The sequence below is a fragment of the Mytilus edulis genome, chromosome 8, assembly GCF_963676685.1.
Source record: "Mytilus edulis chromosome 8, xbMytEdul2.2, whole genome shotgun sequence".
In the NCBI taxonomy this organism is placed as follows: domain Eukaryota; kingdom Metazoa; phylum Mollusca; class Bivalvia; order Mytilida; family Mytilidae; genus Mytilus; species Mytilus edulis.
This window is the reverse complement of record NC_092351.1, coordinates 85,124,226-85,151,974: the sequence shown is the minus strand read 5'-3', so window position 1 is coordinate 85,151,974 and position 27,749 is coordinate 85,124,226. Positions and strand designations below refer to the sequence as shown.

Genomic DNA, 27,749 nt, shown 5'->3' with positions numbered 1-27,749 from the left:
AAAATTGTACCGTACTTCTTTTATGGTTAAAGAAGTCATTAAAATTTAGGAAGGCTGTGCATTTATTACTTTTTCTCTCAAAAGCAAATATACACACCTGCTACAAAGACTGGTTTATCCTTATCTTGAAAAGAGAAGTTTACCATTGAATTCCACAAAATTAAAGTATTTCATTTCTAAACCCCCAAAAAAGTTAAATGTGGAGCCTTTGTGCTTTGGATTCGTGTACCTCTATTTGTGATATTTGTACCTATTGTGTCTGCTTGTTTTGTTCACACAATGTTGTCAATGTAATGGAATTTGAAGCGACTGTCATACAAGCGAGAGGTTTAGCTAGCTTTAAAACCAGTTTTAATACATGACTTTTTACATTAGAACATACCAAGTCAGGAATATGACAGTTGTTATCCATTCGTTTGATGCGATTGAGCTTTTGATTTTGACATTTGATTAGAGACTTTCCGTTTTGAAGTTTCCTCGGAGTATAGTATTTTTTGTGATTTTTACTTTTTATAATAAGATAAAAAAAAAAATATCGCAAAAATGACAACACTACGTGACAGAAATAAGCAAAACCACATGCAAGAACATTCATCGCCGATAAGCGCACAAACAACTACAAATGTTCTAGTTATATAATAGTCGACACAACATGCAAACCACAGAACAACATCAAACGTGTTCCATGAACGACAGACACCACATATATTGCATAAACAACTCGAATAACCATTATCTTCAATGCGTCACTGAAATAAAATATATATATATATATACCGCAACACTGGATAGTGGAAAGCAACCAAATACAGGTGTCAAATGACAGACCAGTAAGTCTAATGTGCATACTTGACTTCAAGAAGGCATTTGATACTGTCCCCCACAACCTACTGATTGGGATATCAAAGAGTTTCGGAATAGCAGAAAAGATAAGATGATGGGCTAGTACGTGTCAACGGCAGCTACTCAGATTTCAAACAAGTGGCAAGCGGCATACCTTAGGGAAGCATACTTGAACCAATAATGTTTGTCATATACATAAATGATTTGCAAGAAAACCTTGACTCAGACGCTACATGTTTGCTGATGAAACCAAAGTCTTCCGACAAATACAAACAACAGATGATAGTGATGCGATCCAAACTGACTTATTTCATCTAGAAACTTGGCCAAATATTTTGTTGCTAGGATTTCACACTGATAAATGTAAAGTACTTACAACAGGGAAACAACATGATACCAACCACAAATACAACATTTGAGCATGTCGAGAAAGAAAAAGACACCAGAGCGACCATTGACAACAAACTAAACTTCGAACATCATATGAATGGAAAGATAGTCAAAGCCAACAGTATTATGGACTTAATTAGAAGGCCATTTACCTGCCTCAATAAGAATATTCATATTACTATTTAAAGTATAAGTATAATCAAACCTCGAATATGCCAACGATTCTATGGAACCCATATAAACATAAAGATATAACAGCAATTAAAAACGCTCAAAGGCGTGCAACGAAACTGATATCCACACTGCTAAAACTTTTATGGTAAACAGAACGCTTTAGGAAGCTTAATTTACCCACACTTAAAAAATGATAGTGGCTGTAAAATACCTTAACGGTATGATACAATTAAAGTTACGTTGTTGCTAATCACCCATTTCATATACTATGAGGTGTGGGGCCTATTCACTTCACAGTCGATATTCTTCCAACTATATACTAGTAAACACAAGCTCTAGTGAACTTTTCAAATTGACTGAAAAAGAAAATATAAACACACATACATAAATCATGAGAACATATTAATATAAACATAGAGTGCATAGTTAGATACAATAAATGACATAAACAAGTTAAAGAGGTTCTAGCTGTCAAATTCGTGTTCACCGATTTGACTCAAATTCTCATATTTGAATTATAACCGTGTAAAACATTTATCCAAATTGTAAAAAGTATAAAATAAACAATTTACAGGGCATGGGCTCGATAAGATGTAGCTTCGTTGTGTGTGTATTTAAGTCGTGACCCCATCTAACTATCTATCGAATTGGTAATATAAGCGATATGACCTCAAATGTTCATAAAAGCTATTTACATTGTATCCAAGATCAAATTTATTCTGCATCTGCCCTAATTCAGGAATACGAAGTTTAGTAGTTGTCGTTTGTTGGTGTGGTTCATAAGTGTTTCTTGGTTTTTTTTTTATAGATTAGACCGTTGGTTTTCACTTGCAAGTATATAATTTTAAAATCATCAATTTTTCTTAGCTTAATTTTACAAAATTGAACCATACTCTCTGTTAAAAGCGAATTATAATTTCATTATTTAATTTTTTAATGATTGAACAAAACAATCATACTTTAGTTTTTTATATATCTCGTACATGTAGCTAGGGACCCTTAATAACATAGTATGCAAAATAAAGTATATCTTAAAACATAGCACCAGTTTAAATAAAAAGCTCAGTAGATTATACCAACTAAAATACAAATAAATCAAATAGTTACGCAAAAATTAAAAGTAACAAAGCACAGACACAAACACATTATATGTATGCATGCACTGCACTGGCATGGTCTGTTATTTGGATCCAACTTTGTATCAACTTTTTGAATTGGTGAAAAGAATCTGATGTTTCCATTTGACAATGGTTCGGCAGCTCATTAATGATTTGTGCAGCATTGTAGCTGAACTATTTTAAACCATATCTGGTAGTTCTGACACTCGGGAGTACTGCTGTTTCCTGTGATTTTAAATATATAATGCCTATGTTGTACATTGTTCATTTTGAGGCCTTTATAGCTTAGTGTGTGGTGACCTTAAGATGACCTATTATTTTTAACTTTAATACATGTCAAGGGTCTCTGGAAGAGATTTATCTAGTAGACACTCCATCGACACTCCATTGTTTAAATCATTCTTGACAGTTTCCTTCTTTTGTACAATGTGCTGTGTTCAATGTATTTGTTGTCAATATCATTTTTTGTTGAAATACGTTTAACTTGGTAAAGTGTTTCTTAATACTGGCAAAATTACGCAATGTTTAATCGGTATAAAATCACATAACCACGGGCACTTAATTGTTTCTGTCAATGTGGGGTTTACTATCCATACCCGTACGGCAAATGATTTTTCGTACGGCCGTATGGATAGTAAACCCCACATTGACAGAAACATGTGGGGTTTACTATCCATACCCGTACGAAAAATGATAATAAACCCCACATTGACAGAAACAAGTGCCTATGCACATAAAACTAAATGTGTTCTTTAGTAACCAATAAAATTGTATTGAAATCAACAAAAAAAATATATATAATCCGTAAAAGTTTGAGATCAAAACTTTATACTAGTCTGCCATTCAGCCTTTTAAAATAAAAAAAAATGAATAATGGAGGTAAATTAACTCCGTGAACTTCGGTGTGACGTACAGTTTATCAATATAAAAAAGATGTGGTATGATTGCCAATGAGACAACTGTCCACAAGAGACCAAAATGACACAGACATTAACAACCATAGTTCACCGTACGGCCTTCAACAATGAGCAAAGCCCATACCGCATAGTCAGCTATAAAAGGCCCCGATAAAACAATGCAAAACAATTCAAACGAGAAAACTAACGGCCTTATTTATATAAAATAATTAAAAAAATTATCATTCAAACATTAAAGTTAACAGTCATAGGTCATCTTAAGGTCATCACCAGTGATCAAATTATTACAGCAGATAAACTCTTAAATGTCTATTTGATAATTCCATAATTGTTGGTGTCCTGACTCAATGCAAGTAAAACGTTCCTATATTGCCTTTATCCTCTGTACAAAAAATGTATATAGAAATTGAGATCACTGTGCAAGTTCTACATACTAGCGTATGGTTCCTCTACAAAGGGGGCTAAAGATACAAAGGTAAGGTAAGGTATAAAATGACTTCTAGTGCTTTAAATTTATTATTATTTTGTTGCTCCGTAACTAAAAGTTGAGGAGCATATTGTTTAACTCCTGTCCGTCCGTCCATCCGTCCGTTCCATTATATGGTTATATAATATTAGTTATTACGCATAACTCCTCCATGGTACTTTTTGAATTCTAGGAAGTTTCCACTTTGCTGGCTGTGTGTACATATATATTGAAGGCTCAGGGTTTTGATTTTTATTATAATCATTTGCTATTTTGGGAGTTAGTTGAACTTTGTATTTTTTTTTTAGTATTTACTTGCATAAGAGGAGCGTTTCCAGATAAAAGTTTGAATACTAGGAAGTTTTCACTTTGCTGGCTGTTTATAAAGGACAAGGTTCACTAATGGCACAAAATGGCCTAAAATATCAACTTTATCATAGAACACCAAAAAGGTTTCAATTTGGTTCGTAAATGGGTCTATTTCAAAAGTATAAATGCTAAATATATCAGTTCTTTTCATAAGACTACAAGATATTCGCCAAAGTAAGCCCATTTTGGACATTTTGTAAAAATATGATGATTTTGTGCATTTTTCAAACCTAAAAGCTTTTGAAACACCTTGGCCGCCACCTACGATCCAGAATGTGTTGTAACCAAAAGATTCCAATTTCGATATAGATTTCATCAATATAAAAACTTTTTGGATCGTAGATGGAGGCCAAGGTTAATTATGCCAAAAACAATTAAAATTATGGACAAAAAGTACCAAAATTGACCTTTTATACAAATTATGCCAATTTAAGGGGTCATTGCTCCATAAATAGTAAAAAGAAGTGCCAGAAAAAATATTTTTGTATTAGTTGTATTATCACAAGTATTTCTATGTTACATTTGTTATTTTTTGCCCCAATTTAAAAAACATAAAAAAATCAGGGCCAATTTTAACCCTTCGTGAACCTTCTCCTTTATTGAAGGATGCATGTTGTCGGTTTTTTTATTCTTATTAATATTGCCTTTCTCAAACTCTTTTGGGAGATAGTTAAACCAGAGACATGTATATATGTCTCTTGTTGAACTTCGTAATTTTTGGAGTAGAAGCGGTTAAATGTTATAGTTATTTTAGAATAACACTTTGCATTTGCGGGGGCATCAATTGTTTCTCCCCGACACAACCACGAAAGTCCTACATTGACTTTTTTTAAATACAGTTACTTCAGAGTGGAGGGCGGGGACATCACTTTGTCTTGTCAATTTTTTTTTATTTTCATTAATTTTGGCTTTCTTAAACATAAGTCAATCGGGCAAGGAATATAAAAATCATAAAAAAAATGTATTTGTCATATCTAGTAACTTTCCTCATATTAAAACTATTTATTTTTCTACTCGCAAACTCTTCTGTTACATGTTTAAAATTCAGCTCACTATCTAATCACTTTTATTTTCTTCGATTTTTATCATAATTTGGTGATTTCTGTCTTCTTTTTTTTTAATGTTTTTGTCTCCTCAGTATCAGATATCTGTAAAAAGTAATTGAAAATGTCTCAAACCTCTTTCAAATTATGTTTAATTAATATTGTTTGATTTAATGCTTTTATTACTGGAAAAGTAAGAAAAATAATTTTATATGATAAGACAATTTTAATGGATTAAATAATTTATAGTCACGGCCTCAGAATTTTTTTTCTGTATATACCTGAAGGTATATAGGACTTTTTTTTCTGAGACAAGTGCCTGTGTTAATAGTTGATTTAATGGATCCAGTAACATTGTATGATCAATATCATGCTTAAACCTCACATTTTAAAGATTTATTTGTTTGATAACATCGGTTCATCTGATCAACTTTTTAGCACTACCCAATGTATCACATAAACTTCCGGTAGAAGAATGATACGTATGAACACACAAATTCTTTTTTGAATTTCCACATTACTTGTAGGATTTGTGATGAATTTATATGTTCAAATACCGGATTTAAGTGCCAAAGAAATTAATGTATTGCAGGATAAATATTAAAAATTACCGGGAGTACAAAATATGATAACCAGAAGTTGGCCCAGATCGCCGGTGATAACCACACTGTTTATTGTTGTAACAGTTTTGTTGAACTCGCTTTTGATTGTGTGTGATAATTCAGAACAGGGAGGAATCAAAGAAGGTATAAAACTTAAAGAATCATAAAAGTAAAATCTCTCTCATTCACACACTCATTCTCTGCTCCCATATCCTACTATGGCCATACTTCAGTTATACATGTACAATGTACATGATATTGATCATGGTAATTATGTAATTAAAATCAGGCTGTTTTCCAGTGTTGGCCTAGCAGTGGAACAGTACACTTTAGCTTTATAGTCCTTATGATATAGTTAGACTATTTTGTGGATCATGGATGGTTCCAAATAGTTAAAAAATGTCAGAAGGACCTATACAGTCATACAGTACGCCCAGAGAGTTTGTAATCACGAACTCTAATCACCGTTTTTCCGAGTGTAGCGGTGTGAAACCGCGAATCACGGATTATACTCCCAATTTCCTCCAGTAAGACCCTTTTTTGGCCCTAAAATATAGCAGTTTTACAAAATTGTTAAAATGTAAACTTTTAGTTATACATGTATATATTGGAAAGTAGAATGCTTCTGCTACATAAATATGGTTGTTTTTGACAATACAATGCACATATATCGTGTACTAGCATCAGTAAGTCATGCTTACATGTAACTACTAAAATCTTCACAAGTTTAGCATTTTAGTTAAATTTAAGACAGTTTCCGTCATAATTGAAATAGGCCGCATTTGTGTTCATTCATAATATTGAAATGTAAGTTGTATTTGATGATAATACATAACATATATCATATGCATGTATATAAAGGTTGAGGATGAACATGGATGCGGCTACTTTCATTTTTGACAAAAACCATGTGAAAAGCAACATTTTTTGTCATACATGTATATTTGATAGATTTTTCTTATTTAAGCTTGAATCAGTGCGTTTCTAGTGACTAAATCAGTTAAATTTCTTCTCATAAACTAATTGAATCAACTGAAATAGACACTTACAACTTTTAGTGTTTAAAAAGTGTGAAAAATCTTTTGTCAGATGAACCTGAAATTTGAGGCCAAAATCGCCCCTTACTGGACATTTTGGACCTACTCCTTTATGTCTTATTGCCACTATCATGACTAATGATGTTTGGCAAGCATTCATCTTTTTCAAACCTAAATTTCAAGTACTTAAATTTAAATGACTGATTTTCTGGTTCCTATATATATAGAATAACCATACATTGTCTCGAAATATCAATGTTATTTGTACAAGGCTTAGAAACAGGTAGAAAGCGAGGCTGTGCTGAGACAATGTATGGTTATTCTTTATACACTGCAACTCTTATAACTGTACATGTTCTAAATGAAGTATTTAGGGTAAAAACCATCATTTCCAAATTTTGAGCAGAAGACGTAAAATTTCTGCGAGCCTGTATGTTTTATTGACGTCAGAAATAAAACTCTACGGAAACACGTTGTCAACATCATAAACAAGATGATACATGGTCAGTGACTGTATATCACATATGAATAAAAAGGTACGGTCAATGCAATTTGACTGCTCAAATAGCACAGCTGCATGCAGTATATAACTGCATAAACTAGAAGGTAACTTGTTTGTATGTATATTTACATGTACATGTACATATGCATTTATACACTGTCAACAAAAACTGTACATGATATACATGTACGTAACATTTGTCAATGTTTGTATTCTTCTGCATTGTCATGGTTATGTTAAGACTGTTTTTATAATGTATTTTGATGGCATAATCTTCCCTTTAACAACACAAAAAGAATATATATTCTGATATTGATATTTCCCACATAGTTTTAAAGATTTCAACTATTCAAAAGACAAAGAGAATATTGATAATTCTTGCATGGCTTTAAAGATTTCAGCTGAACATATTCAAAGGCGATCATTTTTGTAATTTCCATAAAGCTTTTAACATGTTTAAAGGCTTATTGATTTTGGGAATTCAAATGCAATATATATGTTAAAAGCATACATTAAAACTCAATTCTTTCTTATTATCTTATATATTTACTGCGTTGGATAGAAATTGACCTTATGAAAGTGCACATATACATGTACATGTCAATGCATGTACATTTACATGCCACTTTAAGACTTTGATTGATTTTGGAACATAATTAAAAAACATGGCAATTATTTCTGAATTAACAGTATTGTACAGAATTTGAATGCAGAAAAAACAAAGTACAGTAACATGTTTTAAAATATGCTTCAAATTGTAAGTATAGACATACGTGTACATGTATATGATAGAGATTTGTGTTCATCCCATAATATCAGAGTCAATGGTTGAAGAAAACAGTGTTATCACATTGTCATGATAGTCATGATGGTCATTGTTATTTTATCAATAATTTATAATAACATATATAAAAACTGGTGTGAAGAACTTTTGTTATTTTATACATTGTTTGTATGTTAATTAAACCTTGAGGTGGAATAACACCATCACAATGAATCTCCAATCATACAACAACACTTGGCAAAAGCCTTGAATTATTCACATGATTCATTTCTCATTTTCTGTGTCATTTAGGCTGATGTGGAGAGTGTTCTCGTTGGCAATCATACCACATCTTGTTTTTTATATATTTATGTGATATTTGTCATGTACATGTATATCATTGTTTTGTTATTTTAATTTAGGGTTCTTGAACGGAAATGTCTGCTCTTTGGTCGGGGATGTTATCTTTGATGACAATGACCATTGATGACATTCCCCCTTTCCATTCTCAATTTTAATTTTGTTAGCTTTTTTAAGGACATTTACATTTGTACCTCTACAGGTCATGCAGGTAGTTCACTAGTACTTATAGCAGCTGTTTAACTTCTAGTCATAAATTTTATAAACATGATGAAAGGTGCTAACTTTTACAAATGTGGCCGGGAAGCTACAAATCTAAGCTTGAACAACACGATTTAAAAGTTATTAACCAGTAAAATCATCATCATTTTACCATGTTGCGGTCATTATCTTTCAAATAATTTGAACAAATTTAGTAATTGGTGACGTGTGAAATAGACAATGAAAAGTATTATACATGTATATTTCATCAACATATGCTTATGTTCTTTGGACAATAATCAGTATCATAACCAATTTGCAAATACTTTATCAACTCATCAAGAAGCTGCACAACGGTGATAATGGCGTGCATCGTTTATCTGTTTTCATTATCCGTGAGTACTAGCTATATGTAGTAAACAATAGTGAGGCCAACCATCAAGCATATGGGGTTAGAAGTTAAAAGACTAAGCATTTTATTGACAAACTAACCTACCCCAATATGGTAGATAAACATTAACAAGCACTACAAAATGTATGGCACATACATGTACATCAGCATGATCAGTGAGGACAATTTTGTTATTTTTATTTTTTTTTACACTGATTGACTGAACATTGTCATGATTGTTGATTGATTTAGAACCTCTTATTTTTAAATATATTTTTTTATTCATGTACTCTGTACAAACAAAAGTATCTATGATCAGGCTTTCCACTTTTTAAAGTAGAGACAGCATGAACCCCACCATAGACAGATAGACCTGGGGTGATCATGCAATATGAAAATTAATTGTTGCCTTTATACTATTTTCAGTATCATTTTTTTATGGAAAAACCTTGCTTAGACATTTTTTTTATATAGATTAGACCTTTGGTTTTCCCGTTTGAATGGATTTACACACTAGTAATTTTGGGGCCCTTTACAGCTTGTTGTTGGGTGTGAACCAAGGCTCCATGTTGAAGGCCGTAGATTGACCTATAATGGTTTACTTTTATAAATTGTTATTTGGATGGAGAGTTATATCATTGGCACTCATGTCGCATCTTCCTATATCAATATACATTCATTGACATTGTAGTTATTACTATTTGGTAAGGAAAGGTAAAATTTAGCATGTATGGTGAAACCCTTAACACAAGATTTTTTTCTTTTGGCCTAAGCAATATTGAAGTGATTTTTCCCTTTCTAACCTACACCAAGTAGTTTTGTATAAAAACTGTTAACATAATTGTAACATGTCAAGATGAGCTGAATCTACAGACTGTAAGGAACTTGAATAAATTAATTCATCAATACAGGATCAATCCCAAAACTTGTGATCTTTTGTCTTGAAAAAGGCCCAAAATTAGCTTTATAATAAAATATAATATTTTTGATGTTCTTTAATGAAATAATTTTAAGACATTGAAATGCATGTATTTTATGACCCTAATTTTAAAAGCATTTGATTATGTACATGTACCTTCCTCTAATGATGTTTTGTCTTTTTGAACTAGTATTATACTGTATATTTGTATATATACATGTATATGAAGTCAATGACGGCATTCCACTTAACTTCAAACTGATTAAGTACATTGTTACTTTAAATCTAACCTCTGAAATACTATCCACCATAGACAATATAAGAATTGAATGTTGGGGTTCCCCCTATATCTTATCAAGATTCTGTACCATAAAGTACCAACAGTAATTACATGTAATTTAAAAGGTAATTGATTTATAACATATTTTAGATATATATATATGCACATGATCATGAGAATGAATTCAATACAGTGTAAAAAGTAAAATCATAAAAATACTGAACTCCAAGGAAAATTCAAAAAGGAAAGTCCCCAATCAAATGATCAAATGGCAAAATCAAAAGTTCAAACACATCAAACGAATGTATGTTATTGTAAATTAAAAACATAAGGTGAACGAGCCAAAATTTTAATACATTTACATGTATTTTACAAATTTGATTTTTTCCACCACATTCTAAAAATTGAATTTCAAATTGATTTTTTACTTTCTGTATTGAGGTCCTCTTCCCCTCACTAATCAAATACATTTAGAGGTCAACACATGTTTTTCATCAGTAGAGGACAAAGGTTGTAAATGTCAAGTCCTGATTTGCCATTCAATGCATCTTGTGAAATGTAAAGCCAGCTTCTCTTATGATTTTTTTTTACCAACAAGCCCTTTTAAAAACCTCCCCCTGTTAGGCAATTTACTTGTATGTGTATTTTCACAAGCCTGGATAAATTGTTACTTATATATATCAATGTATATGGTGTCAGGATTGTGAAGAAAGGTGAAAACTGAAAATAAAGGACTTCTTGTTAAGAACTACTGATTAAAAAATGATTTATTATACCAATAAGAAACAGAATCAATTGCCCTAGGTCTTATAGTGTACTTGTACAGCATGTACAAAGGTGAAATAGATTTAGATTGAAATTGATACAGTTGTAATATAATACTGTTATTTAACCTTGTTGTACATTGATTCAAGGTCTCGTCAATTTCATGTTTATTATGTCAAACGGAAAATTACAGTATTGTAGATTCCCAAATGTCGATTACATGTATTTATATTAAGTTATAAGATGAAATGGAAATAGTTTCAATAAATTTAAGAACTTTGCATTTCAAACCAAAATTTTTCTTTTTTTCATCATTACATATATATACATGTACATAAACATGTATCAACAAATGATCAATAAATATGTATCATGTATGTAAATGTATGTTACATGTATTTAGATCATACATCAGTCTAAAAAGGTGTTATTATGGTCTCCTATGTTCTTTCCCATGTAACTTGTTTTATTCATTTTGTATCTTCTACCTGTCATGCTTTCTTTGAAGAGAGTTTGCTTTGACAAAATATGAACAATTAAATGTAAAATCGGGCATCTTTTACTGATTAAAAAGATAGATCTGTCTGTCCTGGTATATTTGTGATGGTCAGTTTTATAGTATAAAATTGAGAAATGAAATGGGGAATATGTCAAAGTGTCCATTTGTGGCTAGCCTAGGATAGAAGGAAACAGTGCCATAAAAGCCTTCTCTCACAGTCACCCAACTGATCTTTTCATGCTTATAGTCATTCCCTATGAAATTAAGAAAATGAATATTTACAATTGTCTACACTATAAACATGAGAAAAGGCTAAACACAAAAATGAAGTATCTGCAAGAATAAGTTGGTTTACAGTAATCAGATATGCTTCAAATTTACAAGTGATTAGCTGCCTTAAATATTATGTTTTGTCTGGTTCTATGAGTGTTTTAGTAAGGAAAAAAATGATAACATGTATAGTTATATATATCTCAGGGTTTTTTTTGCGAAAATTACTCCTTCGCAACCGTAGAATCATTTCGGGACCTTTTATTAGTCCAGCAGCTAAGTCCAATATTTTGGGACAATTGATCACTTTATGGTAAAAGCATGAAACTTTGCAAAGTGTTAGTTATGATGCTTATAAACATTTTTGGATATGGAGCCATAAAAAAAAATCCACAATGGCTGCAAATTTCAAAATGGCCGCCAACAGTCATGAAGAAGAGTTCAAAAATATAGTATCATTTAACATTTGAAAATAAAAGCACAAAACTTTGCATATTGCTAGTTATGATGATTATTAATCTTTTCTAAATATGGAACAATAAAAAAAAAATCCATAATTGCCGCCAATTTCAAAATGGCCGCCAACAATCATGAGGCAGAGTCCAAAAATATGGTATAATTTATCATTTGAAAATAAAAGCACAACACTTTGCATATTGCTAGTTATGGTGCTTATTAATCTTTAATGAATAAGAAACAATCAAAATAATTCCATAATGGCCGACAAATTCAAAATGGACGCCAACAGTCATGAGGCAGAGTCCAAAAATATGGTATAATTTATCATTTGATAATAAAAGCACAAAACTTTGCATATTGCTAGTTATGATGTTAATTAATCTTTTCTGAATATGGAACAATCAAAAATAATTCCTTAATGGCCGTCAAATTTAAAATTGCCATCAAAAGTCTTATTATCAGAAACTATATCGTGTATATCTAGAAAGCTATTAATAATCAACAAATATGTGTGCTTTGCAAAACTTTCATGATTTCAGGTCGTCAAATATTGAATTACATACTTTTTGTTTGTCTTTTTAACTTTTTCGATTCAAGCGTCACTGAAACGTCATTTGTCGACGAAACACGCGTCTTGCATACAGAAGTTATCCACAAGGAATATATAAACTAATTTAGGATCATATTTCTTACAACATGGCTACTGAAAAACGTTCAGGGTATCAAGTGTAGATTATGACAAACCGACTAAATTAGATAATATTGATTGGGCAAATTGCATCCTATGCCAAGAAATAATGGATGAAAAACGTATATGCTCATTTGATTCTAAACGTCTCAATGTTGGTACTGGTTATCAATCTTTAGCTGACAATATTAAATAGTTCATGAATTACGATTGATGCCTGAAGGCATTAATGTGTGCATTGAAAACTTAGATGAGGTATCTGGAATAGCACAGTCTTTCATTGACCAAAAGGCATGTTGGCACAAATCTTGCAACTTAAAACTGAACTGAACAAAGTTGGATAGAGCAGAAAAACCAACCTCACATGAAAGAATAGATAATAAAGTAACCACATCTAAAAAAGAAAATTAGACATAGCTTTTCCGTTCAGTCCACCAGTAACTCGTCTGTGTGCTTTTTCTGTAATAAAAATGGCCATGAAGCCCTTCATGAGTCCTCAACGTTTGGACAAGATACACGTGTGAGAGAATGTGCAGTAAAATTAAATGACACGTTGTTACTTGCAAAGTTAAGTGCTGGTGATCTATATGCACAGGAAGCAAAGTACCACTCTAAATGTTCTGTTTCCTTATATAATTGTGCATCTCGAATTGAAATGAAAAGTGATAATGTCGAATCTAAGAAGGAAAGTCAAATCCATGGTATTGCATTTTCAGAACTAGTCTCTTATGTAAATGAAACAAGGTCATGCGATGAGACCATACGTGTTTACAAGTTGTCAGATCTATGTAAACTTTATACGGAAAGAATAACATGTCTAGGTGCAGATGTTTCATCTCGGATTAATAGTACACGACTAAAACACAAAATTGTAATTTTCCTAACTTTGATGCTTATAAACAAGGTCTTGAAAACATTCTTGATTTCAAAGATGACATTGGTCCTGCATTGAAGAGAGTCTGCTTAGAGGACTTTGATAATGAGTTTGTCAACATATCAAAAGCAGCTACGTTCGTTCGTAAAGATATTTTCGCATCAAATTCAGAATTTAAAGGAACCTTCCCAAAGGGATATCAGGAAGCTTCTGTACCCAAGTCATTGCTTACTTTAGTCAGCATGATTCAGTCTGGACCCAACATTCAGGATCGTTCATATTCTTAGTCGACATTAACAAAAGCACATCTTCTGATGTATAGTTGTACAAAGAAACTATCCAACCGTCACATGAAAGATCATGAACCTCCAGTTTGTGCTTCTAGTGATATAGTAGATACTTTCTTCAAACTTGGACTGTCTGTCTCCTACGACCGAGTGTTAGAAATTTCTACTTCTATTGCAAATGATGCTTGTCGTCGTTATGTCCAAGAAGGTATTGTTTGCTCAACCAAGCCACACTACAAAATGTATTTACTTCATCTGCTGTAGACAACATTGATCACAATTCAAGCAGTATCTCGTTAAAAGATTCATTCCATGGTACAGGTATATCTTTATTCCAACATATTTCAGAGGATGTTCAATGCGTTGTTCAAACATATGACCAATCTGAACCTATGTTCAAATGCCAGTCAAACAGAGTGTCTCTTTTACCAGAAAGTTATTCAAATCTTCCACTAGCTGTACTAAGATTCAGCGAACCAGATATCCCATTAGTTGAAGGAGAACTTTCAATTGATATGTCCTCATTCCCAGCTGCATAAAAAGGGGAATTCAAATGGCTGAACAGCTGTGGATAGGTTTTGGCACTGGAAAGAACTTCCTATATATTTCAATTCATGGATTGTGCCTTGCTCTAGGACCATTGAAATTGAAAGTCTTTCCACTGTTCCATTCATTTACCGGTTGTGACACAGTCTCAGCTTTTTCTGGGAAAGGTACGAAATCAGCTTGTGACACATGGTCCGTATATGAGGAGTTGTCAGAAGCATTTCTGCAGGTTATTGAGAATCCAAATGAAGTGGAAATTTAAAAGTGTTAAAAGTAATAGAACGATATGTTGTACTTCTGTATGATCGGTCTAGTACAGCTAATATGGTGAATGAGTTTAGAAAACAATTATTCACGCAGAAGACAAGAACAGTTGACAATATTCCTCCAACACGAGATGCGCTTCTTCATTGAACATACGAAACGTGCAGCTTACCAACATACGAAACGTGCAGCTTACCAAGGTAGTGTTGTTTGGGGCAATTGTTTAGTTGCAAATTCAAGTATGCCTTCAACAGATTTATTTGGTTGGCAAAAACTTGATGGTAATCGGGTACCATTCTGATCTGTGCTTGCTGAAGCTTCAATGTCATGCCAAGAGCTCATCAACTGTGGATGTAAGATGTGGATGTAAGAAAGGATGTCGCGGAGCATGTAAATTCTTAAAAGCAGTATTAAAATGCACAGCATAATGCAACTGCTCACCGGACTGTGAAAGAGAATCTGATTGTGACGGTGCTTTTTTTTTTATTTTCCTGCATTTGTATCATATTTTAATTATAATTTTAATCTGTTGTTATGTTAAAAAGTTACTTGTGATTTTTTTTTAATTTCTTATCTCATTTCTAAAAAAGAAATACTCTTTGCACTGATTCAATACTGTATATGTTGTTGTTTTTTTTCATTTCAGGAAAATTGTGAAATTTTCTAAAGTCATTACCTGTAACTGTGAAAAATAAGAACTCGTCAAAGACGCCATTTTGAACTGTATCGGCCATTTTTTTTTCATAGTTAATGTCACCTGTTACATTACATAATAATATGTTTGTATATACGTATTGAAATAAATGATCCATTATTTTCTAATCATTTTTATACCATATTTAAAAACAAACGTCAAATATTGCCGCCATTTTGAAAATAGTATCTATGCAACCAGGCATTAATGATACATTGTAGGCCTTAGTCAATATCAAATGATCAGTTTCATGGATTTGGTAACTTTCTATCACACTATGATGGTGTATACATACGAATACTGTCAAACTTAGACCTTTTGACGCGCCATTTTGAATTTGGACGCCTTTTTCATGATTTCTGTATTTTAAGGTTTAAAAAAATAATAATTGACATATCTTAATTGTATTTCCTTAAGTTTGTGACATCTTCTGAACTCATTAAAATTGGAAGACTTCATCAAGTGAATTATGTTATACTAATGTCGGCCATCTTGAATTTGGCGGCCATATTGGATTTTTTTTTCGTGACTCCATATCTGAATTTTGTCTATACCCCTTGATCTTCCACTATGCCAAGTTTCATGCTTTTACCATAAAGTGATCAATTATTCTGATATCCGCTAGACTATATAGCTGACTATGCATTTTGGTCTCCGTATGGTGACCGATAGTTGTTAATTTTTGTGTCATTTGGTCTCTTGTTGAGAATTTCTCATTGACAATCATATCTTCTTTTTTTATATCTAGGCCAGGGACAAGAGTTCTTCAATTTAGATGTAAATGAAATAAGAAAATATATTCCCGTTATCATTATGAATACTGGCCACAGCTGGACTGAAAACTTTAAATTTATGGAATTAAAATCGATATCTAGTTTGTAGATATTAGTGATATCCTACATTTAAAATTGATAAACATGCATTAAGCAATGATGGGCTTGTTGTTACGACTTTAGGAACATATCTGCTACAATCTGTGAAACGGATACTCTACAACAGTCAACCACATCGCGATGGGGATGATTTCAACTTCAGCAATCGAAACTCTTAGTTTGATATGTCCATGTATAGATTCAAATTGCAAACTACAGAGTTTAAAAATATTTAAACTATTATATTGAATTTCAAGTTTATGTATAAGAATGCTAAATACATGCAACACTAGGGAGATAACTTCGCAAAAATCAGCTGAACTTTTTAATCCAGTTCTATTGTTAAGGCAATATCAAGCTGCTTAAAATAAGGGATTGCCAAACTGATGTATATCAAATTATATTTTTCTCGATTATATATGAGCCAGTCCATGCTAAAAGGTACAAAAAGTCCTTTTGGTAAACTTTACAGGACACGTTATCAAAGTTTGTTATAGTATTTTTGAAAAACGATTTTATCCGAAAAAAAATTACATTAATGTAAACATTCATAAGATTGTCAATTCTATCCCGAATTTGTCAACTAAAACCGAAAAAGACGTAGAAATATCTGAATTTTTGGTATTTGAGCAAGTGTAAAATCATTTGTTCCCCGGACTAATGCTATACCGACCAGAAACTACAAAAAATTATGACACTACAGAAACAAAAGTCAATAATTTCCGTCAGTCGAACCGTTGCCCGGTTTGATTGCATTGATATCCGCATCGTAAGCGAGAGCCTTATCCCCACTGCTACCAGGTTTAACGTTATCAATTGGCAAATCAAGCCATTTAAACTGTACTTTGAAAATGATTGAAATATATGAAATAATTCACTAAAAATCTTGATAAAACTAGGGGGGGGTCTCAACACTCGCAGGTGCGTGTAGCTCACAGCTTGATGATATGAGGGAAAGTGAATGTGTTTTATAAATCACAAGTCTACTACCAATAATTATGCACACTTTTTAGAATTTCGTAAATTTTTCGTTTTTGTACCTTTTCGCATAGACTGGCTCATATAGGTGATATCGGCGAAAGTACCAAGCAAAGCTTATGTATAGTAAAAGAGTGATTTCGCCCTAACTTTTTAGAAAATTAATATATTTTAGATGTGTTTTTTGCAAACTAGATGTTTTGAGAGATGCCGAATCCATTTGAAACTTCAAATCGTTGCTAAAATATTTGGAATATGGACTTTTTGCTGATTGGTGTACGGTTGCTAAGGGGGGCATTTTAGTTGCTAGGGATAATTATATGTCAATATTTGCATTAAATTATAACGTTAGATATGAAGTATTATAAGTATTTCGATATTTCATTGCTTTTTGGCAATTTCGATTTTTTTGTTTTTTTGTGATTTTGAAAATGATATGAGCCAGTCCATGCTAAAAGGTACAAAAAGTCCTTTTGGTAAACTTTACACATTTACAGGACACGTTATCAAAGTTTGTTATAGTATTTTTGAAAAACGATTTTATCCGAAAAAAAATTACATTAATGTAAACATTCATAAGATTGTCAATTCTATCCCGACTTTGTCAACTAAAACCGAAAAAGACGTAGAAATATCTGAATTTTTGGTATTTGAGCAAGTGTAAAATCATTATGCACACTTTTTAGAATTTCGTAATTTTTTCGTTTTTGTACCTTTTCGCATGGACTGGCTCATATGTTTTACATTTCTACATTTTTGTCAAAGGGCCAAAGTTAATATTTTGTTAAAATCTAAAGAAAATGAAACAAGCCAAATTAGTCAAGATGTTTAGTACCACCTGAATATCAAGTTACAATTTTAATATTGATACATATGATGTTAATAGATTTTCGTGACTCTTTTGCTGTCTCTTTTGCATCTTATACTTTACAAAGTACAGATATAATCATGGTATCTGCTCGATCAGCCATATCTACAAAAAAAAAGAACAAAATATATCCTTTGCATATGACGCTTACGTATAAAATGCTCCGAACTAGGAAGAATGAATCTGCATTAAACCTTGGAATAACCTCATAACCTGTTACGCGTGTTTTTTAGAGTGCACAAAAAAAGAGGGACAAAAGATACCAAAGGGACAGTCAAACTCATAAATCTAAAACAAACTGACAACGCCATGGCTAAAAATGAAAAAGACAAACAGAAAAACAATAGTACACATGACACAACATAGAAAACTAAAGAATAAACAACACGAACCCCACCAAAAACTAGGGGTGATCTCAGGTGCTCCGGAAGTGTAAGCAGATCTTGCTCCACATGTGGCACCCGTCGTGTTGCTTATGTGATTACAAATCCGGTAAGTAGTCTAATTCGGTAGGTCACATTCATGAAAGGGAAGGGGATTGTAGTTACGACGTAACAACATTTGTTAAGCTATTTTCGTCATGAACGCTAAAAATATTACTATTATAGTGCTTTAATCAAACAGTGAAAGGCTATAATCTTTTAAGCGGCAAGTATAGTTCAGGTACAATAGTAGCTTAATTCTTTTCCGAAGAAGATCTTTCGGTGTTCAGTCTGTTCTTTTACAAATTTTATGAACAAATTTGTGTTTTTATTAACAGTTGATGGACCTTAAAGGGCCATTTTTCTGATTAAACTAAGTAATACAAATTCCTTCAATCAATCTGAAAAGTTTAATAAAACATCTGATTAGTGTTAAAATGGCGTATACTTGTGCAAGGAGACAATGATTAAAATTGTATTTAGAGAGATTTAGCATTGACTTCTAATTCACAGTTTTAATAAATGGTTGCGGGAAAATAGTCATCTGTACATTTATTTAAATGGTTGTTGTCATTGCTGATGAATAAATATTAATGATTTTTAAAGAGGTTTCCTAATGCATTCTGGTGATCAAACAATATGTAATTCATTTTACCTATCATTAGCAAGTGTGTCTTGAATAGTGAAGAACTTCAAAATAAAAAGATGTTGTATGATTGGCAATGAAAAAACTATCCACCAAACTTCAAAGAAGTAAATGTAATCAAGTACGTCCAACCATACGGGCTTCAATAATAAGAAAATCTTAATACTTGATGGACGGCTTAGCATCTTTATATATTAGTTAAGCTTTGGTTAAATTCCAATGTCTAAAAAATATTTCTAGCCTGTCGAAAAATTTCTCGTTAACTGCTGTTTTAGTGTTAAACATTGATTAGAAAGAATAATAATCACGAATTGACCGACCTATTTAGATTTATCAAAGGATTTATTTTAACATTTACAACACGACAAGTGATGTGAGGAAGAATTTTATCACCCTTCTGGAGCACCCGGATATTATTCCTGTTTTTTTTATTTTGGTTCTTGTTGCTCAGTCTCTGGATCACTGTCTTGTGTTTTCTATAGTTTTTTTTATATTTCAGTCTTTCTATTTTGCAATGGATTTTCAATGTATTTTCCATGAGTTTGAATATTTCTTTGGCATCTCTCAACTGTTTTTTCACTATATGCATTCACACTCAAGTCAACATTGGCTGTTGTCTGTCCATGATCGGGTTGTTGTCGCTTTGACACATTCCCCATTTCCCTTCTCAATTTTATTGGTACAATCAGGAAGAGGACACGGCTGGCAAAATTCAAAAAGACTTTTCTTGTATTTTAATATTTTATACTAATGAAACATGTCGCTAGTTGGTTGAGACAAGAAAAAATCGTTCCAGGCAACCAATTTGTGATTGATTAATTATTTGATACTTGCTTTACGTTCAGGGGCAAATATCATATTTCGGGCCGAGAATAAGAAATGACAGGGAATTTGGAATATCAAATGAAAAGAGGGAATAGTGGTTTGGGATTGGAGATTAATAAGCCTGAAAACAGGCCTATGCAGTTCCCAAGAAGAGATGTTCCAAATATTCTATACTCGAATATCGATCTGACGTTCAGCCGTTCAGTAGTATTGAAAAGGGGACATATGAGCTTAGCATGCTTAGGATGTTTAAATGTTTAATAATGATATGGCAAACAACCTTAAGTAGTTTGAACTTTGAATGCAAGCTTACCATTGGTCCAATTTCTAGGTGTGAAGTTTTTTGTGTACAGGAAAAGTGGAATGGCTCCTTTCTTTTCCCATGGACAATAAGGGGTCTGGTCAATAACAACAAACCATCCATCATCTCCTGGACATCCGTGATAACTTTTATTTACATAAAACTTGCGCTGTGAATTTCTAAAAACATAATCAGATATCAATGTGATAACATTGTTTACCTGTATATGATAATATAAAACTATTTCCAGTGCCTGAGGGAGATATGAAGATGTGTTCACCCAAGAACATTTATATTTCATGAGAGCATCACCCGATGGAACTATATTTTCGAGGGTGAAAACATCTTCATATCTCAACAAGCCAATTGAAAAAGATTGTTTTATTCCACTACCTATACTCTTTTCCTTTCTGAACATTATTCTTTGTTTTATCCGCTTGTTTTTTGTTTTTGTAACTAAACACGACATTAAGAATGATAATCAGAACTAAACATAATCTATTCAGTATAATTCCTTTTTTTTTCTATTAGACCTAAATTAATTTTGAAAACGAAATTACTTTACAATCTCTAATAGTATTCAAAACGTTATTTAAATATTAACCGCACGTAATGTGGTCAACGTCATGTGACATAGTCTCGTCCAAATCAATTGTTGATTTCGTTATCAATACTTATAAGTAATGCAATAATACCATGTGAGATAATTAAATTATATACGATGTAAAATATAATATAGTATAGTATATGATATGATATGGTATGATGTATAGTATAATATTATATTACTTAATTGTATCTTATGCAATATATAAAAAAAATCTTTTTTTATAGAACGATGATATACTGTTAATGATAAAGTTTTAATATTTAGAGATAAATACACAGCAAGAGAAAATAATTGTAGGTTGCACTTTGTAAATACAGCTGTTTCTCAAAACACGCCTCTTTTGGGGAGTAATTGAATATTCATAGAAAATTCATTTTGTTTACATACTGGTTCCCAGTTATGCTCTCTGTTTTCCATATCGCAGAGACAGAACTTGGGAATGTTACCAGTAAATAAACACGTGCATATTGTTTACATTGAAATCTGTGGTAACCTTTCATTCGAGGTAGGGGTAGTTAAGAAAATTAGTGTAAGTTTAAACTCTGCGAAGTTCAGGGCATATAAACGTTGGAAATATGCCGCACAGCCCTATATTTTGACCTTTGAAGAAAATTGTGGTGCATATGAACTTTCAATTCTAGGATAAGATTTTTTTCAAAACTTCATAGTAAAAGTGGTACAGTTTTAGCCGTAAAAGGAGTTCCTATGGGAAATTGCATTGTCAATATTTACAGAAATGCAACCTGTAATTAGTTATATAACCGACAGTAACGTTCTTATGTGCTGTTTTTTAACATTTCACTTAACAATTGGAAATAATACTATCTTAAACAAACAATATAGCTATTGACCTAATAACTAGGCTGATTGCATTTATAAATTTATAATTATGCATATATTAATTTGGCTTTTTTTATGCCTATAATCATGCAATCATTAAAACTATCTTGATCATTATTATAATAATAGTCGTTTTAATATGTTCTCTTTAAAACGACTTTGAATCAACAAGTCCATGTTTTTGATACCTTCAACATGGTCATGTATTGTTCCTAATTGTATCCAGAATATTTATTATCAATTTACTCCTATTTCTTTACCATGTTTACTGTATACAAAATAAGTTTTAGTCATTATAATAAACTATAAGTAAATTATTTACCCAGTTATTGAAAAGAAGTTAAATGTACTGCATGATTCCAAATCATTAAAACTACTGTCTGCTAGATTTGCTTTACTGAACCAGTTCATCTTATCTGTATTTCTGCCATTAAAGGTCATCCATGCAACAACATGATTATTCTTGAAAAATTCAATTTTCACCTGCGAACATAAAAATAAAAAAATAATTAAAATCTTATATTAAAAGAGGGACGAAAGTTATCAAAGGGACAATCAAACTCATAAATCGAAAATAAACTGACAACGCCTGACTATAAATGAAAGAAGACAAACAGACAAACAATACAACACATGACAAAACATACATGACATAGAAAACTAAAGAATAAGCAACACGAACCCCACCAAAAACTGAAGGTGATCTCAGGTGCTCCGGAAGGGTGAGCAGATAATGTTCAACATGTGGCACCCGTCGTGTTGCTTATGTCATAAAAAATTCGGTAAATAGTCTAATTCGGTTGGTCACATTCTTGAAAGGAAAGGGGATTGTAATTACGACGTAAGGAACATATCCGATATCATTTGTGAAACGGTTATTCCATAACGGTCAACCAACTCGCGATGGCGTCCATAAAATTTATTAAGGGATGATTTCAACTTCACCATTTGGAACTCTTGGTTTAATAGCTTCCTTGTGAGCAGCAACCCTCTATCAAGAAAATTATGATGGGAATATAGTACATCAAATGTTGTTAGTTATTGTTTGTATAAAAGATAATTTAGTTAACCTACTTTTCTATAAACTTATCTTTCCAATTGAAACGAATTAAAAGAAACAATGTTAAACACCATGTTCAAGCCTTGGGTTTCGTTTTTATACAATTGGTGCCTTTGGTGTTCCCTATTTGTTATAGATATATATAGAGCTGGATCTACTTTCTTTGTTACTATAGTTATATCAGTTATAAAATACAAGTTACCGTCTTTATATTTGCAGTATTCCAATTATCGATAACTTTATTTCTAAGATGGCGGCTCGTGCCCTGAGTAACGAACGATGTTGGTAGATCGTTACACAATGCCTGGTTGTTCCATGCGTCAACTACAGATTTTCCATTTCCGGAAAATGCTGTAAACACAGGAAACCAAACTAAAATGTAAAAGTTTTTATTTCACATTTAATGCAAGATAAAATGTCTTATGATATTAATTGTTAAGATAGCTTTCAAACTACGTTTAATTCAAAATTTTCTACATAAGAAAATACATATAACAATTCATGAACATAATAGTTGTTATCCATTCATTTGATGTGTTTGAGCATTTGATTTTGCAATTTGTTTACGGACTTTCCGTTTTCAATTTTCCTCGGAGTTCGTTTGTTTGTTTTTTTTTACCTTTTTCAAGTATAGATTCCAAGCGAAAAAATTTTCTCGCCAGATGCTGAGTTTGTCTTCAAAGAACTGATTAGTGAGTCGGGGAAAACATAAGAAGTTGAAGAGAATGACAGACCCACAATTCAGAAAGATAAGTTGAAAATCTCTGTTGGGTTCCTATGACTTTAACTTTAAAGAGGACAAAGTTTCATTTTATAATTTAATCAACTTATTCATTTGATTCTATACAGAATAGGCATATTTTGTTGAATTTTCTACGGGCGCATTTAAATACTGCATAAAATGACTAGCACTAACATGTATATAGTTCTTACCTTCTGTTGTGCTGACACTTTCTTTAACAACAAGCAAAATAAGAGCTAAGATAGATACACATGGTCATTTCAGCGTTCAGTTTTATACTAGATCATAAAAGTGCATACAAAATAAATTACCTTATCAATAAACGAAAAGTTAAAATATTGTTTTTAGAATAAAATAGAATAGAACATTTTATTTTAGGTTGGTTTACATGAAAAATAACAAACATACGCTCTGTAGAGCTTTTTGCCGACATTTTTCTTTTTATTTTATTTAAAAGAAAATAATTGTGATTTGTTTGGGTTTTCTCTTATGTTATCAGTTATATTAAGTTATCAATCAAAAGGACAATATTTTTCACCGTATTTAACGTCCATAAAATTAATAAGTCACCGTTTGTATTGCATATATGATTTGTTAACGGGCTTTTGTGTTGAAATCAGCAATAATTCAAAGATTTATATCGGATTTATCATTTAAAAATTGTTAAAATTTCACTTACATTAAACAAACTTCCAGTTTATTACTAGAACAGTATGACAACGACGCTAAACTGTATTTGTTTGAACGTGTAATTCACAATATATATATTTTCCTGTTATACATTGTAAAAACAAATCGTAGATGTGGTTTTGGTGTTTTTCCAAACGGTAATTAATCTCAAGGTTGATTTGATTTTCAGTTTAATAATTTTACTATTGTCGGATTTCATGTTTCATTTTTAACATTTGCGACTTTTTCATAAAATATGAATACAATGCGATAAAATTACATTCAATCCCATTAAACAAAAATAGTATTTTTATAAGTTTCCATCCTCATTAGTCCGTTGTTAGTAGTTTTTGATCTCTCAATGAAGCACTGTCTTCAAGTGTTTTCATTCTCCATTTGTCACACTGCTTTAACGTAAAATACTTCTTTTCTTTTGGTTTAAAAACACTTATATTTTTGTCGAAATTCAAATTATCGACGCCAAAACTGTATTTGTATTTTTCGTGTAATTCACAATAGCCATCTTTTCCTGTTATAGATTAATAAAAAATTATCGCAGTTGTGGTTTTTGGTGTTTTTAGTTGTCCAGATACATGTAGCTGTTATTAATATTTTTGCTAACTTCCAAATATGAAGTTGCGAACTGTTAAAAAAATCACAATGCAAGAAGGTCACACAAACAAAATCAACATTTCGATAAAACAATTTACTAGAATTGCAATTTACTTTTTTTCCATCTTAAGCATTCATTTATACATATAAATTTGTAAATGAACTAATAAAAAAAAAGTACCAAAGCATTGACTACACTACATTTACATGGCTTACCATGTTTTCCGGAATAAGTAATGAAGTACGATATTATTTGTCAATGTGAATATAAATCACTGAGTTTATTTATGAAATTTTGTTCCTCTATGCTCTTCAACATCGTACTTTATTTGGCCTTTTTAACATTTTTTAATTCGAGCGTCACTGATGAGTATTTTGTAAACGAAACGTACGTCTGGCGTTAATATAAAATTTCAATCCTGGTATCTATGATGAGTTCATTTATACTACAATGAGCAGGAATAACTTTCCCTTTTATAAGACTTTAGTCATCTCTATATCATAGTTTTTCTTATGGATGTGGCAATCATCTATTTTTCACATTATTATATAAAAAGAAGATGTGGTATGATTGCCAATGAGAAAACTGTCCACAGGAGACCAAAATGACACAGACATTAACAACTATAGGTCACCATCCGCCCTTGACCAATGAGCAAAGCCCATACCGCATAATCAGCTATAAAAGGCCCCGATAAGACAATGTAAAACAATCCAAACGAGATTAGTTATACCTTGTGTACAATTGAACACAGTGTGGTATGCATACATAATACGATGAATATGTTAATTCAATAGCTCTTCTCAAAAAATTGATACTAATTTCCAAATTTCCATTGGCTATTCGTTAGGTCAATGATAAATCTTAAATATCAAAGATAGGGTATTTTTTTATTAATTCGTTTTTTATAACTTTATCACTTGATCACTAGAACAGTATGGCAACGACGCTTAAACTGTATTCGTTTGAAAGTGTAATTCACAATATATATATTTTCCTGTAATATATTGTAAAAACAAATCGCAGATGTGGTTTTGGTATTTTTCCAAAGGTCAATCTTAAGGTTGATTTTAGTTTAATAATTTTACCATTGCCGGACATCATCTGTTTCATTATTAACATTTGCGTCTTGTTCATCAATTATAAATAAAGTGCGATAAAATTATATTAAATCTCATAATTTTTGTAAGTTTCTATCCTCATTATTGACCTGTATATATGTTTATTTCAGTTTTGTTCTGTTATTATACCACTTCTGTCAAGCTGTATATTATGTATATCTGCCTCTTGTAACAGTGTAAACTGTCAGAGTGTACAATAAAATCTTTAAATCTTGAAATTAGTCCGTTATTAGTAGTTGTTGGTCCCTCAATAAAGCACTGTCTTCGAGCGTTTTCGTTCTCCGTTTGTCACAGTACTGTGACGTAAAATACTTCTTTTCTTTTGGTATAATACCACTTATATTTTTGTCAAAATTCAAATATCGACGCCAAAACTGTATTTGTGTTTTTACGTGTAATTCACAATCTCCATCTTTTCCTGTTGTAGATTTAAAAAAAAATAGATCGTTGTTGTGGTTTTTGTTTTTTTCCGAAGGTTACGCTTTCTACTTTTTGTGCAGTTATGCACATATTTCATGTAAAGTTGTCCACTACTATAGCTGTTGTTAATTTGTTTGCAAACTTTTAAATATAAAGTTGCGAAGTGTTAAAAAAAATACAATTCCAAGAAGGCCACAAAATTAACATTTCGATAAAACAATTTACTAAAATTGCATTTTACTTATTTTTCCCATCTTAAGCATTCATTTATATATTTGTATATGAAGTACAAAAAAAGAAAGGTACCGAAACACTGACCACACTACATTTACTGGGCTGACAATGTTCTCCGGAATTAGCAATAAAGCTAGATGTCATTAGTCAATTTGAATATAAATCACTGGGTTTATACTTTTTTTTTCGAATAAACTCATGATATATACCAGGATTGAAATTTCACATATACGCCACAAGCACGTGTCGTCTACAAAGACTCATCAGTCATACTCGAATCAAAATATGTTAAAAATGCCAAATAAAATACGAAGTTGAAGAGCATTGAGGACCAACTTCCTAACAGTTTTGCCAAATACAGCTAAGTCATCTCTATATAAGAAATACGATGAATATACTGATTCAATAGCTCTTCTCCGAAATATGATACGAAATTTCCAAATTTCCATTGACTATTCGTTAATTCAATGATGATTTTCAAATATCAAAGACATGGTTATATTTTTCAATATTTCGTGTGTGTACTGATTGATTCTTTAACATGTTAGGACATGATTTATTCAATAATTATAAGTGCCTCTCAGTGACCTGAGTAACCATGAAGTAGTAACGTGTATTTTGTCTGACTGTTAATGTTAAAACCCTTAACATTCAACTGTTTTGCTATAACACCATGGTCTCAAATAAGAAGGAAGACTGAGCTCTCGAAGTATATTTTACCTCGCTACATTCTACATCAGTCTTTAACTCGTGAGCCTGTAATTCAGGGTTTCTCGTTAATAGCTGTCTGTTATATTTTGTTTTATT

The 27,749-nt window shown here is 31.7% G+C and overlaps 1 protein-coding gene across 3 annotated transcripts in view; it reads right to left on the bottom strand.

Annotated features, from left to right (window-relative positions):
* LOC139486488 (uncharacterized) overlaps positions 1 to 25,523 on the bottom strand; it is a 122,990-nt gene extending 97,467 nt beyond the window's left edge. The window contains exons 1-7 of one of the 3 annotated variants that reach the window (XR_011655587.1): positions 24,565 to 25,523; positions 24,077 to 24,163; positions 23,346 to 23,515; positions 22,406 to 22,566; positions 20,646 to 20,812; positions 18,299 to 18,544; positions 16,839 to 17,001 (exon numbers count right to left, since the gene is read on the bottom strand). Coding sequence is in view for 2 of the 3 variants with exons in the window: in XM_071271387.1 (XP_071127488.1) it covers positions 18,492 to 18,544; positions 20,646 to 20,812; positions 22,406 to 22,524 (339 nt within the window). In the remaining variant the exon portion in view is untranslated. Of the gene's footprint in view, positions 1 to 16,838; positions 17,002 to 18,298; positions 18,545 to 20,645; positions 20,813 to 22,405; positions 22,567 to 23,345; positions 23,516 to 24,076; positions 24,164 to 24,564 lie in introns of those variants that run through there. The other 2 variants (XM_071271387.1, XM_071271388.1) reach the window with 2 other exon arrangements.
* Positions 25,524 to 27,749: the final 2,226 nt, after the last annotated feature.